This window comes from Arachis stenosperma, chromosome 4 (assembly GCF_014773155.1).
Source record: "Arachis stenosperma cultivar V10309 chromosome 4, arast.V10309.gnm1.PFL2, whole genome shotgun sequence".
NCBI classification, from domain to species: Eukaryota; Viridiplantae; Streptophyta; class Magnoliopsida; order Fabales; family Fabaceae; genus Arachis; species Arachis stenosperma.
The window spans coordinates 85,302,356-85,318,962 of NC_080380.1; the positions used below are offsets into that span (position 1 = coordinate 85,302,356).

A 16,607-nucleotide genomic window follows, 5' to 3' on the forward strand; every position below is an offset into this window, starting at 1 on the left:
CTGAACAGTTTTGGCATCTCACTTTATCCTTTGAAGTTCAGAATGATTGGCATCTATAGGAACTCATTCTTCAGATAGTGTTATTGATTCTCCTAGTTTAGTATGTTGATTCTTGAACACAGCTACTTTATGAGTCTTGGCCATGACCCTAAGCATCTTGTTTTCCAGTATTACCACCGGATACATAAATGCACAGACACATAACTGGGTGAACCTTTTCAGATTGTGACTTAGCTTTGCTAGAGTCCCCAGTTAGAGGTGCCCAGAGTTCTTAAGCACACTCTTTTTGCTTTGGATTACGACTTTAACCACATAGTCTCAAGCTTTTCACTTGGACCTTCATGACACAAGCACATGGTTAGAGACAGCTTGATTTAGCCGCTTAGGCCAGAATTTTATTCCTTTGGGCCCTCCTATCCATTAATGCTCAAAGTCTTGGATCCTTTTTACCCTTGCCTTTTAGTTTAAAGGGTTATTGGCTTTTTGCTCTTGCCTTTTGGTTTAAAGAGCTATTGGCTTTTTCTGCTTGCTTTTTCTTTTTCTTTTTTTTCTTTAATTTTCGCCCCTTTTTTTGCAAGCTTTGTGTTTTTCACTACTTTTTCTTGCTTCAAGAATCAATTTTATAATTTTTCATATTATCAATAACATTTCTCTTTTTTTCATTATTCTTTCAAGAGCCAACAATTTTAACATTCATAAACTTCACTATAAAAAAATATACACTGTTCAAGCATTCATTTAGAAAATAAAAAGTATTGCCACCACATCAAAATAATTAAACTATTTTCAAGATAGAATTCGAAATCCATGTACTTCTTTTTCTTTTTCAAAAAATATTTTTCATTTAAGAAAGGTGAAAGATTCATGGAACATTCAAAGCTTTAAGACATAGACACTAAACACTAATGATCATGTAATGAAGACACAAACATAGTCAAAACATAGCATAAAAACCGAAAATAGAAAAGAAAATAAACAAGGAGATTAAAGAACGGGTCCACCTTAGTGATGGTGGCTTCTTCTTCCTCTTGAAGAACCAATGGAGTTCTTGAGCTCCTTTATGTCTCTTCCTTGCCTTTGTTACTCCTCTTCCTAGAGGTTTCTCCGGCCTTAGATGCCATTAATGGTTATGGAAAGCAAAAAGCTGAGTTTTTCCACACCAAACTTAAAAACTTTGCTCGTCCTCAAGAAAAATAAGATAGAAGGGAGTAGAAGAAGAATGATGCAATTAATTTTGAAAACTTATTATTGTATGCAAGAAAAATTAAAGAGAGTTGAAAAGAATTTGAAAAGATATGTAAGTTTTGAAAACGTTTTGGAAGGATTTGAAAAGAATTAGAAAAGAATTAACAAGAATTGGAAAAGAATTAAAAAGAATTGGAAAGATTATTAATTTTTGAAAATAGAGATTGAAAGATGAACGTTTAAAATATGTTTGATGCAAAAAATTATGAATTAAAACATGAAAAATTGAAAAAAAATTGAATTAGAAACAAAATTACTTCCCTTGTGTCATCCTGGCGTTAAACGCCCAGAATGCTATCCATTCTAGCGTTTAACGCCCACTTGACTGCCTCTTTGGGCGTTTAACGCCCAGCCAGAAACCCTGGCTGGCGTTAAACGCCAGGAATCCTTTGTTACTGGGCGTTTTTCTAAACACCCAGAATGCTACCCATTCTAGCGTTTAACACCCAAAATGTTGCCTGCATGGGCGTTAAACGCCCATTCTGCTATCCTTACTGGCGTTTAAACGCCAGTAAGCCTGCCTTCCAGGGTGTGCTATTTTTTATGCTGTTTTTGATTCTTCTATAATTCTACAGTTGTTTTTGTGATTCCACATGATCATCAACCTAAAGAAAACATAAACTAACAGTGGAAAATAAAATGAAAAAGTAATTAACATAAATAAATAAGATTGGGTTGCCTCCCAATAAGCGCTTCTTTACTGTCTTTAGCTGGACTTTTACTGAGATTTTAATTTAGTCTCAGTTTTGAGCACTCTTGCTCAACATTGCCTTCAAGATAATGTTTGACTCTCTGTCCATTAACAATGAATTTTTTGTCAGAGTCAATATCCTAAAGCTCTACATATCCATATGGTGACACACTGTAATCACATATGGTCCCTTCCATCGGGATTTCAATTTCCTAGGGAACAATCTAAGCCTAGAGTTAAACAGCATAACCTTCTGTCCTGGCTCAAAGACTCTAGATGACAGCTTTCTGTCATGCCACCTTTTTGCTTTCTCCTTGTAAATTTTAGCATTTTCGAAAGCATTGAGTTTGAATTCCTCTAGCTCATTCAACTGGAGCAATCTCTTCTCTCCAGCTACCTTAGCTTCCAGGTTTAGGAACCTTTTCGCTCAGTAGGCCTTGTGTTCCAGTTCCACTAGCAGATGACAGGTTTTTCCATACACAAGCTGGTATGGAGAGGTCCATATAGGAATCTTGAATGCGGTTCTGTATGCCCACACAGCATCATCCAGACTTCTTGCCCAATCCCTTCTATGGGTATTTATACTCCATTCCAGGATTCATTTTAGTTCTCTATTTGAGACTTCAGCCTGCCCATTTATCTGTGGATGATATGGAGTTATCACTTTATGGTTAATTCCATATCAGATCAAAGTAGAGTCAAGTTGTTTATTGTAGAAATGCGTGCCTCCATCACTGATTAGTACTCTAGGGACACCAAACCTGCTGAAGATATGCTTCTGGAGGAATTTCAACACTGTCTTAGTATCATTGGTGGGTGTTGCAATTGTCTCTACCCATTTAGATACATAGTCTACTGTCACCAGAATATAAGTGTTTAAATATGGTGGTGGAAAAGGTCCCATGAAGTCAATACCACATACATCAAACAACTCAATCTCTAAGATCCCTTGCTGAGGCATGGCATAACCGTGAGGCATATTACTAGCTCTCTGGCAACTATCACAGTTATGTACAAACTCTCGGGAGTCTCTATAGAGAGTAGGCCAGTAGAAGCCACGTTAGAGAACCCTTGTGGCTGTTCGCTCACCTCCAAAATGTCCTCCATATTGTGATCCATGGTAGTGCCATAGGATCTTCTGCGCCTCTTCTCTAGGTACACATCTATGGATTATTCTGTCTGCACACCTCTTAAAGAGATATGGTTCATCCCACAAGTAGTACTTTGCATCAGAAACCAATTTTTTGTTTGCTTCCTACTGTACTCTTTGGGTATGAATCTCACAGCTTTATAGTTTGCAATGTCTGCAAACCATGGTGCTTCTTGAATGGCAAACAATTGCTCATCCGAAAAGGTTTTAGAGATCTCAATAGAAGGAAGGGATGCTCCTACTACTGGTTCTATCCGGGACAGGTGGTCAGCTACTTGGTTCTCTGTCCTTTTTCTGTCTCTTATTTCTATATCAAACTCTTGCAGAAGCAACACCCATCTTATGAGTCTGGGTTTTGAATCCTGCTTTGTGAGGAGATATTTTAGAGCAGCATGGTAAGTGTACACGATCACTTTTGATCCTACTAAATAAGATCTGAAATTGTCAATGACATAAACCACTACAAGTAACTCCTTCTCTGTGGTTGTGTAATTCTTCTATGCGTTATTTAAAACACGGCTAGCATAATAAATGACATGCAGAAGCTTGTCATGCCTCTGTCCCCATACTACACCAATGGCATGGTCACTGGCATCATCGTTAGTTCAAATGGTAATGTCCAGTCTGGTGCAGAAATGATTGGTGCTGTGACTAGTTTAGCTTTCAGAGTCTCAAACGCCTGCAGATACTCTGTGTCAAAGACAAATGGTGTATTAGTAGCTAGCAAATTATTCAGAGGTTTTGCAATCTTTGAAAAATCCTTTATAAACCTCCTATAGAATCCTGCATGCCCCATAAAGCTTCTGATTGCTTTAACATTGGTAGGTGGTGGTAATTTTTCAATTACCTCTACCTTAGCTTCTGATCATCACCACTGTTTGGCCTCCTTTCAAAGATCCTTTCTTGGGCAACAAGTCTTTCATGAATTTAGCATACAAGAGCATTTTTTCAAGTGCTTCTATGAAGGGAATGTTGATGTGCAGTGTCTTGAATATCTCCAAGAATCTGGAGTATTGCTTTTCCTTATTTTCCCCTTGGAGCCTTTGAGAATATGGAATTCTTGGCTTATACTCTAACACTTAAACCTTCTATTTTGATGCATCTTTTGAAGCTTGAATTATATGTTCCTGAGAGGGTGGGGTCACATGCTCCCCTTGACTATTGGTGTCCCCTTTTGCTTCTTTCCCTTGTTTGTCAGCAGTCTCCTCGTTGTCCTCTTGTTCCACCACCTTTCCACTTCTCAAATAAATTACTTTGCATTCTTTCTTTAGGTTTGGAATTGTGTCACTCGGAAGGCCATTGTGGGTTTTGCCAATTTTTGTGCAATTTGACCTATTTGCTCTTCCAGCTTTCTAATTGAGGTACCTTGATTCTAGAAGTTAGACCTTGTTTCCTCAATGAATCCTCTAGTTTCTTGCATGAATGTGAACGCATTTTGGGAGAGTTTCTCCATGGCCATTCCAAGATTAGAGAGCCTTTGAGAGTCTTGAAATGGTTGGGTAAAGGGTGATTATTTTTTGTGAGAGTGATTTTGAGGGTTGAGAGGGTGGCTATTGTGTTGATGGGGGTTGAAGGAATGATGTTGAGGTTGGAAGTGGTTTCGTTGATGGTTATTGCTGAAATCAATAAATGTACAACTCAAAATATTGCTCAATTAACCAAGAAATCATTGTTTAACTTGCAATAATTCTTAGTTTATCGAATGGAATTCTAAGAGAAAAATACTAAAGATGCAAACGCATCAAAATCCTCTAGCTCAACTCGCCTATTCATTCATTTTCTCAATCAATTTCATATTCAATCAATTTACTACTCATAAGCCCGCATAAATAATTCAGATCAATTCAATAAAACTCATTTTCACTAAATCAAAAGTCTCAAATTAACCTCAAAAATCCATTCTTCAACTCTTTTTGGAATTCCTAGAAGCATAACTCTGGTGCGCGAAATTAGAACTCGCACAACTTAACCGGCAAGTGTACCTGGTCATCCAGGTAATACCTCAGGTGAGTCAAGGTCGATTCCGCGAGGATTGTTGGACTGAGCAAGCAATGGTTATCCTCTTGGACTTAGTCAGGCAAATAGTAAAAGAGTGTTGTTGTTGAAAACACATGAAACAAGGCAATAAAGAAAGCGATAAGGGTTTGGTGTAAAATCAATATAGTACAATAGTTAAGGTCTCGAAGATGTGTATCTTTCTGGATTAAAACTTCTTACTAACTATTTTAATAATGAATGATTCATTCTATGGCAAACTGTAAGTGATTAAACCCTAATCTCTTAGTGATTTAATCTCCTCTAATCCTTATCCAATGTCACTCCCATGGTCATTCAACTCGTATCGGAAGATGAAGTTCAGAAAACTAGTTTATAACACAAACGCCCTAATCACCCCAATCCCGGCTGAATAGATGTTGCTTATCCCCATTAGTTTATGTGATTAACCGTCTAAGAGGCATGTTCTCAAGCTATAGTTCAAGCGAGATAACTCTCCGGAGAACCACAAGAACTCGTGTAAAGAAACGGTCATACTTCCGTTCCACGTAGTCTCATAAGATTAAGAACGAAAACAACACCTTAGAATTGAATCAAACATATATTAAAATAGAAGAATAATGATCTTAATACATAAAAATAAATAGAGCTCCTAACCTTAACCAAGAGGTTTAGTTGCTCATAACTTACAGAGAAAACAGTGTTCTGAAAAGTGTGAGAGTAAGAAGATCCTAGACCTAAGTGATCTTTTCCTTTAAATACTAACCTAATAATAAATGCTAAAACCTAAAAGATATTATTTGTAAATAAAAATTACAAAAAAGAAAATAAAATAAAATTAATAAGGGCTAAATTCACTTGGAGGCCCAAAGAGGTGTGAAACGGGCTGCTTGCTAGCGTTCAACTTCAGGAATGGGCGTTGAACGCCAAGGGGGGAAGCGTGCATCTCTGGCTTGTGCCCCCTGCTGGCGCTAAACGCCAGGTGGGCATATAATGCCGAGGGAGGGTGCTGCTAGCATTTTCTTTTCCTTTGCTCCAGGCTTCTCCAAACTACTCTGAATTTTACCTAAAACCATAAAAACACAAGAAAAACTTAAAGAAGCATCCAAAGGTGATTTTTGCACTAAAATCAAGTAAAAGTAAATAAAATCTAACTTAAAATAATATAAAAATAACAAGAAAAGGGGTATAAGATGCCCACGCATCACTTTCAGATTTGAAATAATTGCATAAAGCCCACTTTCAACTTCATTCTCAAGTTCAATAATTTTCTAAAGACCCAAAATCATCTTTCTTCACCAATCGAATTCAAATACCATAAGTTCACCAAAACTTCTAAAAATGAGATTCTTTAATCAAACTCAAAACATAATTCTTTTCATATGGAATCAAGCTCAAAACAAAATCATTTTCTTAATGAATCAAACTCAAAACAAAATCCTTATCTCAATAAGTTAAACTCAAAACATAATACTTTTCTTAATAAATTAAACTCAAAATAAAATTCCTTTCTTTGTAAATAAAACTGAAAACATAATTCTTTTTCAATAAATCAAACTAAAAACATAACTCCTTTCCGTAATAAATCGAAATCAAATAATATGATTCTTAAATCAAATTTTCTTCTAAATAACGATTCAAACAAGGTCTCAAAGTTTTATAAAAATTTCAGCAACATCTCTTCTAAAATTTAGACTTTGCTACCCTTCACAGGTCCCAACAACCAAACCAAACATCTCTCAATCATTCAAATCACTTCCAGTAAAACATTATCACAACAATACCAACTCAACTCAAGGAATCAACAAAGTCTAGAATTCAAGCAACCAATCTCATCAATCATAATTCAAACCAACTTCAACAAAATCAATCAGTAAATCAAAATTCTCAGCATTCTCAAACTATTTCAAAACCAAACTATTTATCAATATAAATATACATAAACCTGATTTCCAACGCAACTCATTTCTCAAAATAAATATGCCAATCGGATTTCCAAATCAAGCTTTCATTAATTATCACAACGCCTACTCAATCAATCGAGAATTCAATCAAGTAAACCAATCACATTCTTTCAAAATTACTCAGTCAATCCATAAGACTCAGATAATCACAAAAAATATATTCTTACATCAATATCGACTTATAACAATTCCTAAAAATAAAATGAGTTAAGAAAAGTGCTCCTACCTCGATTAGTCGAAACCCAGAATTAAATGCGACAAACCCTTTTTCTTTGATAATTCGCATCACTAACAGCAACTTTGATAGCTTCTAGATAATATCATCAGCGTTGATGGCTACAATGGTAACTAAATTGATGTTGATTATAATCAAAGTGAAAACAGATATTAGATACAACTAGAGCAGAGAATCATGGCAAAACGAGGCAAAATAAGTTCATTCTCACCACAAGAACATACCAAAAGATATAGCAGTATCACCAATGGCGATTGGAAGCTCCGATGGCAACTGTAGCAACAACTCTAATAATTAGGATAACGGTGACAACATCAACAACCATAAAACTATATGATCTATAGCAGCAACATCCACAATAGAACTAAACAAAACTTACTCTTAGCAGGGGAAACAAGACAGTGGTGCCGCTGGCGTCTTTTTGGCAAGAAGAACGGCGACATGTTTCTGGCACTCCAGCAACAATGGTGTCAGTAAGGACTGGCTCCAACAGCCGCATGCAACTCAGCGACGGCCCTCCATCATCGGCGACGGTGGCTTCACGCATCTTCCCTGGTTTTGACGACTGTAACAATGGCTTTGGGTGGCATTTTCGACGATGGCAACGACGGTCTCGACGATGCACACGGCAGGGACAGCTTGGATGCGACGAGGACAGAGCACAATGGCGATGGCTCCTCGCTACAGCGATGGAGGGTTCAATGGTTTCCTCCGGTGGCGTTCTGAAGCATGAGCATTTTAAGCACTTTTCATTGGCTTTTATTATAGAAAAGTTATGACTTTTGCTTGATAATTATATGACTTTTAAGGCTATTCTATTAGTGCTTTGATTTTTTTGGTTTCATAATTCTTGTAAGGAAATGTTGGGGGAAAAAAAGCAAAAGCACAAGGAGGAACCAAGAATTGAAGATAAGTGCAAAGAGAATTCGTGGATGCTGTCATCTTTGATCTTATCACACTCCAACGAGTACAACTTGAGCCATAAAGGTTCAAATAATGCATTTTTCATTGCATTAGAAAGCTAACTTTTAGAGCTTTTCAACGATATATAATAGTCCATGCTTGCTTTCTGGCATCACGACGCTAAATGCTGCGACATTTGCCTTTAGCACTAAACTGCGTCCAGCATCAATTCTTCTCGGGACTCCTAGCACTAAACGCCAGACGTTTAGCGCCAGACCTGCAGAAAGGGACGTAAGAACTGTACCAAAAGTGGCGTTTAGTGGTACTAAATGCCAGCCCAGCCCAAGCCCATAAATTGTTGAATTTAAAGCGTCGTTTTAGCTTATCTTGACACATTCTCTTCCGTCTTTCATTCATTAGTTTTAGGTTTTACACATTAGATTATGATTTCAATTTTCTGCACTATGAGGATTTTAATTTTCTGCACTATGGGCAACTAAACCTCCATTATTAAGGTTAGGAGCTATGTTTCCTTTGATAGATTAATAATTATTTGTTCCTCTACTATTGATTGATGCATTATTTATGTTTAAGAGTTGGTTTCATTCTTCATCCTAGGATTTAGTGTGTGTTAAAAAATAACTCTAATAAGAGTACACGTACTAATAAGACACGAAATGATGTGACCGTATCATGTTTGTACACGTGGTGTGTAACGGCCCTATCTCATTTACAATAAAAACGAGATACATATACTCTTATTTCATTTACATTGTAAACGAGATAAGAGTGGGTGAGATCTATATATATGTATTTCGTCCAGAACGCCTCTTTAGTCCTTATCACATTTATTTCTTCAACTTTTTTCCCATTTTTATCCTTTTCTAATCAAATTTTTGAGTTACTACGAGATTATGGCGGGTGCCGATGAACACAATATGGACATCAACCAACTGAACGTGACATGGCAAATCGATGGGGCAGTCAATTTTGAAGTTGGTGTTGTTTTTTGTTTAATGTTTATGTTAAAATACATACATGTATAACCATACTTAGTATACTTTTAAAGAAGTAGTATGCAGTATATGTTAGGCGAATGAATATATTATTAACAATAGTTTAAATGATATGATATAATTTTAGGCATACTTTAAAATAGATTTGTTAGTTAAATGTTTATTTAGGTTTATTTTTCTTTCAACTAAGTTATTAAGGATATGGTTATTAACTTAGTTGTTAATTATTTAACTAAATATTTTTTAGTTAACTTAATTAAGTAATAAGATGTTTATTTTTTTATTAAATATTTAAGTAAATGTTTTTTTAATTGTTATTAAATATTTACTTCTTGTTATTTATTTAAGTAAATATTTTTACTTAATGTAAGTTATGAAGGAGAAGGGTAATGAATGTTGTTATTAATTATTTAATTAAATATTTCTATTTAAATTACATTATATAGACATTTATTAATTTAGATATTTATTATTTAGGTAAATATTTTTATTTAAATTAATTTAAAAGGTAAATGTTGTCGTTATTTGTTAGAATAGTTTACTTATAATTCAAACTAATTTGTTATGTGAACGTTTATTGGGAGAATTTTTTATTCTGAAATTTTTATAGCTTGAAATGTTTACACATTTTTTATTTGGATATTTTATTGTTTACTAGAGGCTTCGCCTACTTCTTCTCAGGAGCATGAGTCATACACTCCTACCACCGAATGCTATTGTCCCCTACCTGAGGGACGCTGGCTTCGGCAACACGGTGCCACTCAGAAATTTTGTATTTGACAACTCCCTGATCATGACATTTGTAGAGTGCTGGTATCTTGAGACCCATACTTTCCAGCATCCATGGGGTGAGTGCACCATCACTCTCCAAGATATTGCATACCACCTTGGCCTACACGTTAATGGAGAGCTAGTCGGTGGGTGCTTCCGTGACTTCCACACATGGTATGGGACCGAGGCTTGGGAGTTGGTGGAGCGGCTACTCGGTGTCAGGCCTCCTACAGTCCAGCAGCATGGTGCGTAAAGGAAGGAGTCTTTCTCCATCAAGTTGCCATGGCTTTGGAAGCGCCTCTGACAGATGTCCAATACAAATGATCTAGCCACCCTCTGATAGCACGCGACGTGCTACATACTGTTGATGATTTGGGGTTACCTGATGACTGATAAGCTAAATAATCAGGTCTATTTCTGATGGTTTCCACTACTAGATGACTTTTAGAGGTGTCGTTCTTTGTCTTGGGGATCGACGGTGCTAGCATGGACGTACCATTTTCTATGCTCTGTAGCACACCACTCCATCACAGACATCGCAGAGTGCATTCCTCTGCTAGTATCTTGGATATACCAGAGATTACCTCAATGGTGTTCACCAGAGCGACAGATTTACATGTACATCATGGCTGTAAGGTAACTGTTCACTACAGTTTTATTATTCCTCAGTTATTCAATATGATGTGCAATTTATTGAATCGTGGTTATTGTTGCAAATGTCCGCATGTTGATAGGTATGACATAGCAGAACAGGGATCAGCATGATTAGAGAGTCCTGCAATGGCGTCGGGCGTTGGATTAGTTATTGTGGGATGAGGTAAGCGAGTTACCCTTCTATTTGGTCACAGTTGCATAAATTACTCAAGCTTTCTTAGGCCCTGTCACTGATGATTATTTCATAACGTCCATTGTAGTTCCTATTGACACCCTACGACAGTCCTGCACTGCAGGACATCTGGCCACTATGGCTGAAGAAAGAGGCAGAGTGGGAGACATGGATGTCCATTGTTCCCCTTGTCTGCTTCAACATTGTTGTATTTTACTATGTCGACCGAGTGAAGCGCCAGTTTAATGCCAAGCAGCTAATGCCAGGGGACCCAGTCAATGTTGACAAGTTCTTGACTACCATTAGACGGGGAGAGGACTTTAGATGGTCTAACAAGCTTCGTGAATGGTACGATCAGTGAAGGGGTCAGTTTGAGGAGGGACACCGAATATCCATTCAGCCGTGCACAGACTATCAGCCAACGCAGGAGTATTGGTATTGGTATCAACAGACTTACCGTGTTAAAAACTTGTTGGGAATGAATGTGCTTGATGATCCCAGACTGTTGGACTTACCGGGAGACGTGCAGCATACTATTAGTCAGCAGAGGGATGTCCTACACCTTCCCTAGGACATCCCTGACCGTCGTTGGTGGGCCAGGGAGGTTCTGTTAGACACCTGGAGGCCTACTAGGAGAGAGAAGCGTGTCAAAAAGAGCGGCGTATTAGAGAGTGTGGAGGAGCTACACCCCGAAGGGACAGTGTTAGGCCTCGAAGGGAGTGCTTGGACGTCGAGTTTGAGGAGGAGGCTGAGTATCACCAGCAAGAGGAGCACGATGATATCCCAAATGACCAGGATGACTCACTGCATCCACCACCACCCCTTCCTTCTCTCTACCACCACATCCGCCTTCAGGGTCAGGATCATCAGCATTTCAGGACGATTGGGATGTTGGACCCCTGGTTGGTATGACCTCGGGGCATCCAGCAGTCATCAGGAGGCATCGATGATCGACGAGATAAACTTCGAGGAGGCATTCGACCCTCATACCACCGACCAACCTACCATGCAGCCACTACAGCAGAACCGCCGCTTAGCAGTGGTTTATATGAGGATTCCGCGAAACATGTCACCAGTGGTTCAAAAACCGTTGCAGTATAGGGTGAACATTTGATTTTGCGACGGTTTCATTGAACCGCTGGCACAACCGCAGTGAAACCACTTGATTGGCATCGATTGATTTAGCGGCGGTTTGCCAACAGGAAATTCGACTCCAATTTTTGGTGGTTTTGAACCGGTACTGTTCTTTTGACCGTTGTATTTTTTAAAATGTTTTCTGCAGCGATTTCAAACCACCGCTATCTGATTTTCCAAAAAATTTTAATTTATCTTCAGTCATTTGATAACCGCAGCTATTGTTCTGTCTAAATGACCGCAAAATGACTGTATTTTGCACCGACAATCAACACTCTTTTAAGTACTGTATTATTTTTTTGTTATTTTTTGAATTTTTTCTGATATTAGAAAACTTAATTATTTTGTAACTAAATGAATAAATTGATGGTTGAACAAAAATTGGCAAAACTGATAAAATTATTCATTAATCCAAATATCAATAAAGTGTATTCCTTACTAAGAGTTGCATAATCAACAATAAAAAAGTGTATATTTATCTTAAAGAATAAATTTCAAATCTTTAGTTCTACTCTCTACTATGTTCCTCCAATGAATTCATCCATGGAGCCAGGTCTGGTGGTAGCTCCCCACCTTGCCCTTGAACTAGACACATCGGAGCACTCTCCATTGCTTGCCTTTTGGTCTTCTCGGCTACTACTTCATCCTCTATTGCCTTCCTTTTTAATTTGTCAACCGACAGCTCTGCTTGTAGTTCAAGCAACACCCTTTGAGTCTCCTCCCTTTGAGTTCTAATGCTCGGCTGAGGTGAATTCGTACCAAACACTTGACTAGTAGTCGGTCCGATTCCCATGCCATGCACTCTACCTGGGTGCTCCTTTCCAAGAGTTTGAGCAAGTGAATCATTCTGAGACAACAGTCTAGATGATTCATCATGTTGCTCAATCTCTGTAATTCTTTCCTACGCAGTTAGATAAGCGAACATAAGCAATTATTAGCTAATTGCTAACCGAACAAACTTTGAACATAATTTTAACAAACAAAACTTATGTGAAACAACATAGCGATTCTCAACACATTACTAACACCAATAGCCCGAGCTGCATCATGGAGATAGGATCCATTAGATTATTTGTGCGTTAAGACAAATAACTCCCCCTACTAACTGGACGCCCCTGTCGTTTCGACTGCAACAATATAGCTTAAATAGTGAATAAGTATATGTAGAGAAGGTTCAAAAAGTAAGTGAATCTTAACTTTTTCCTCTTCTTCTCCGAGCCTTGCCAAGCTTTTCGATCCGCCAGTATGAGTGTATAATTGCTTCGATCGATTCTCAGTATTTTTCCTACACTTCTCCTGTTATGCCATCAAAATTAAGAGCTACTAGACAATATTTCTGACTAACTCAATGTGACATAAATAGAATTTTGAAAGTATGAAATAAAAATAAATTACCTTTGTTTCTTCACTGTTGTGATAATCAAGGAATCATCTCCAATGATCCGCAGTAATTCCCGATAGACGGCCTTTAATATTTTGTTCAAGAGTCAGATCTGATTTGTAAAAGTAATGATACAAATGGTTCCTCGTCTCCTTCCAAGCCCTTCCTAGCATTTTTAATATTGTACGCTTCATAATTCCTCCACTATCTTCTTCAAAATGGAACAATTTCAGCAAGAGTATAATTAAATTGTTGGTAGGAGTCGAATTAAGATTCTGGGACTGTACAAGAATATAACGATTTACCTTTACACATTCGTTATATATCTTGTCCCTAGAGCGAACCTTTCTCCAGTCTTTCTCACAGATTGGGAATTTGGTGAAGTCAGATCCTAGCATTATGACAACGCCGCTTAGTATACTAGCTTCATTTCCAACTGGTTGTAGTCTATCGTTGAACCTGAGTACAATTTTTCTACCATTAGGTGGCTTCATAGCCTCTCTTACATTTAAATGAAGTTGCTTGATTGTCCGATCGGACTCTGTTTATCATAGTTAGTCTGTGTGAGTAACCACTGTGCCCAAGATGCAATAAAATCATAAAAAAATTACTCATAAAAAAATACATGGGATAAACTCTTGTATACCAATTGTTTTAACATCCCGAAATTCGGTGGTCTTGCGTCTCTTGTGCTTCAGAGCCTCTAATGTAGCAAATATGTTGTCAACGTGTTGCTCAAAAGAATCTACGTCATCTGCCTCTGGGTCTAAGTCTTCATCAGTCAGTTCCGAGTGTTGAGCACCATTCGTGCAAGTCTGTGGAGCAGGCGGTGATTCGGTACGGGTGGTCGAAAGGGGCGTAAAGATGAGGTCAGGGCGGCACCAGTACCACCAGAAGGGGGAATTAGGCCATCCACTTGGGGCACGGATGAAGCTGCAGCAGATCCTGTTTGAGTTTGCTGACATACTGAGTCTAACTTTGATTTCTTCGTGTAACGACCTATCTTGAGCATCTTAATAAACTTGGTACCACCAACAATATCACTTAATACTATTATCAAAATGTAAAAAATAAACAAAAATTCAAATGCATTTAAATATAAGCAAATATTTAGACACGTATAGCAAAAATATCTCAAATTATAGCTCATAAAAGAAATAGCAATAGGCTTAAAATTTTTAATTGGAAGCAACATGCCTTTTCAATAGCTTTGTCATGCCTATAATTTTCTGAACAAACATGTTCAATATAAATTAATAATAAATTGGGGTTCAAATAAGCAACTATATATGTTAGGAAATATATAAAACATAAAGAACGTGATAAAATTAGCATAAGCAACTATATATTCCTTTCACATTCGAATGTACATGTAAAGGCATGAGTTACAACTTTGTTGCATAAGCACTATACAGGCATTACCAAAATTCAAATCAAAACCCAAGACATGATATATATATACTAACTAGAGTATTAATTATCTTTTGAAACCTAAATCAAGCAAACAATAATGATTATGATCAATATACTCCCCCCTACTTTATCACTTTTTTGTAAACAACTCTATACATAGTAGGAGTAATACATTCCTCAAATTAAGCACATACCCTATTTACATTTGAGAATGATCAATATATGTTAAGTCTCTAACCCTTAATATAATAAGGTCTATACTTAGTCAACAAGTCAATTAATAGCTATGGAAATAAACAAATTTAAGTACATTGAAAAAATCATGAACATTGAATTCTTTAATTCACCGTGAAATCTTAATCTGAAATTAACTAAAAAAATGCGTGCTTATTCTTTCAATTATTTAAACTACTTAGTATTAATTTCTTAAACTCGTGCGTTATTTGATAACTTGAGATACGAATGTATAAATAAACTCCTCTCCTTGACCTATATTCACATATCATATCAGTTTATAATTTTCTTTTTTCTACCTACATTAAAGAGGAAATTTAAACATGGATTAACTTTGTAAATGTTTTGAGAAAAAGGAGAATGTGTTTACTTTTTTTGCCCTTCTCATAGTTAAGCTATAACAAAACCAACTAAAATAAAGAGGATAAAGACTGTGTAAATTCAAAATTCTGGAAAAAGGAAAGCCATAGACAAATTTCCCAACACAGTTACAGCCATCAGAGTTAAAGCTATGAACTGACTAAAGAGTTAGGGGGAAACACGGCAACGAGAAACAACAATTTTCAGCAGAAAATATTACATAAATATACTGCTAAATTACAGTAAATACAATTTCCATCCGCACACAGCAAATTGTGGATATTATAATAAGATAATCTTCTTGCTAATGATAATCAAATAGCTAGTAAAATGCAAGGAACAAAAAACACCACTAAATGCGGCAAAGCAAAGTTAAACCAAAATATTGGAATACCAGATATGTTAAACAAGTGCAATATGGCAACAATACTTTCTTGAAGTTGATTATTTTAATTAGTGTTTTCAAAATAAAATTACAGTAACAAAGGGAAGAACTTGATCATGGAAACACAAAACTAATTCCATAAATAAGGGTTAAGTAACATGCGATTCTCAATGGGCAAATTAGCAATCACACAAAGTCAACTTTTAGTGCTTACCGGCAGCGGGAGGAAGGTTATCGATGCTGATGCTTCTCACGATGCAGCTGCTTGATGGGTGGACACGACAGGACGATGTTGATGGATTCTGGCTCTGCGACATCGACGACTACTCCAACTTGATGAAATCTGAAGACTTCTTGGAGGAAGAGATTCGATCCAACAACAACGGGCGAAAGTGCGTCTCGTGGGAGGCTTTAGTGGTGAAAGAAATTAGGATTAGGTTAGTGGCGGGATTTATGTGTTTTGAACATTAAAAGACTGAGTTCTTTTCTCTTCTGATAGTGGTAACAATAACGGGCTTCACTCAGCAGTGTAAATAAGCCACAAAGAATAATAATAAACAATTTATCATGTTTATATGGTCAGCCTAATAAAAAATTATGATATATTTTATTGTTAACAATATTAATAGAATTATTCAGAAAATCATAAATTTAATTGGGGGTTAAAATAATAATAATAATAATAATAATAATAATTTTGTAATAAAAAAATAATTAAAAAATAGTTAAAATAAATTTTCTTTTATTTTTTTAATAAAAAATTAGCTTTACCTCATGATAGAATTTAAAATCGAATCATTTTATTTTAGATAAAACAAAACTTAACATCTGTATAAAAGAAATGATATTAAAATTACGTATGTTAAGAGTACTATCAAAAAGAAAAAGAAACACTAACTTTTAT

The 16,607-nt window shown here is 36.6% G+C and overlaps 1 protein-coding gene across 2 annotated transcripts; it reads right to left on the reverse strand.

Annotated features, from left to right (window-relative positions):
• Positions 1–12,367: 12,367 nt before the first annotated feature.
• LOC130977032 (uncharacterized) lies at positions 12,368–16,145 on the reverse strand. Of its 2 annotated transcripts, none has more exons than XR_009084811.1 (5): positions 15,918–16,145; positions 13,958–14,332; positions 13,617–13,770; positions 13,326–13,519; positions 12,368–13,226 (listed from the first exon to the last, which is right to left on the reverse strand). XR_009084811.1 is itself a non-coding variant. In XM_057902028.1 (5 exons), exons 2-4 carry the CDS (start codon positions 14,274–14,276, stop codon positions 13,502–13,504), a joined length of 573 nt encoding a protein of 190 aa, XP_057758011.1. In that variant the 5' UTR covers positions 14,277–14,332; positions 15,918–16,145; the 3' UTR covers positions 12,368–13,250; positions 13,326–13,501. The 2 variants fall into 2 exon arrangements, 1 of the variants encoding a protein (XP_057758011.1); XM_057902028.1 differs by having other exon boundaries at positions 12,368–13,250; positions 13,617–13,852.
• Between the last annotated feature and the right edge of the window lie 462 nt (positions 16,146–16,607).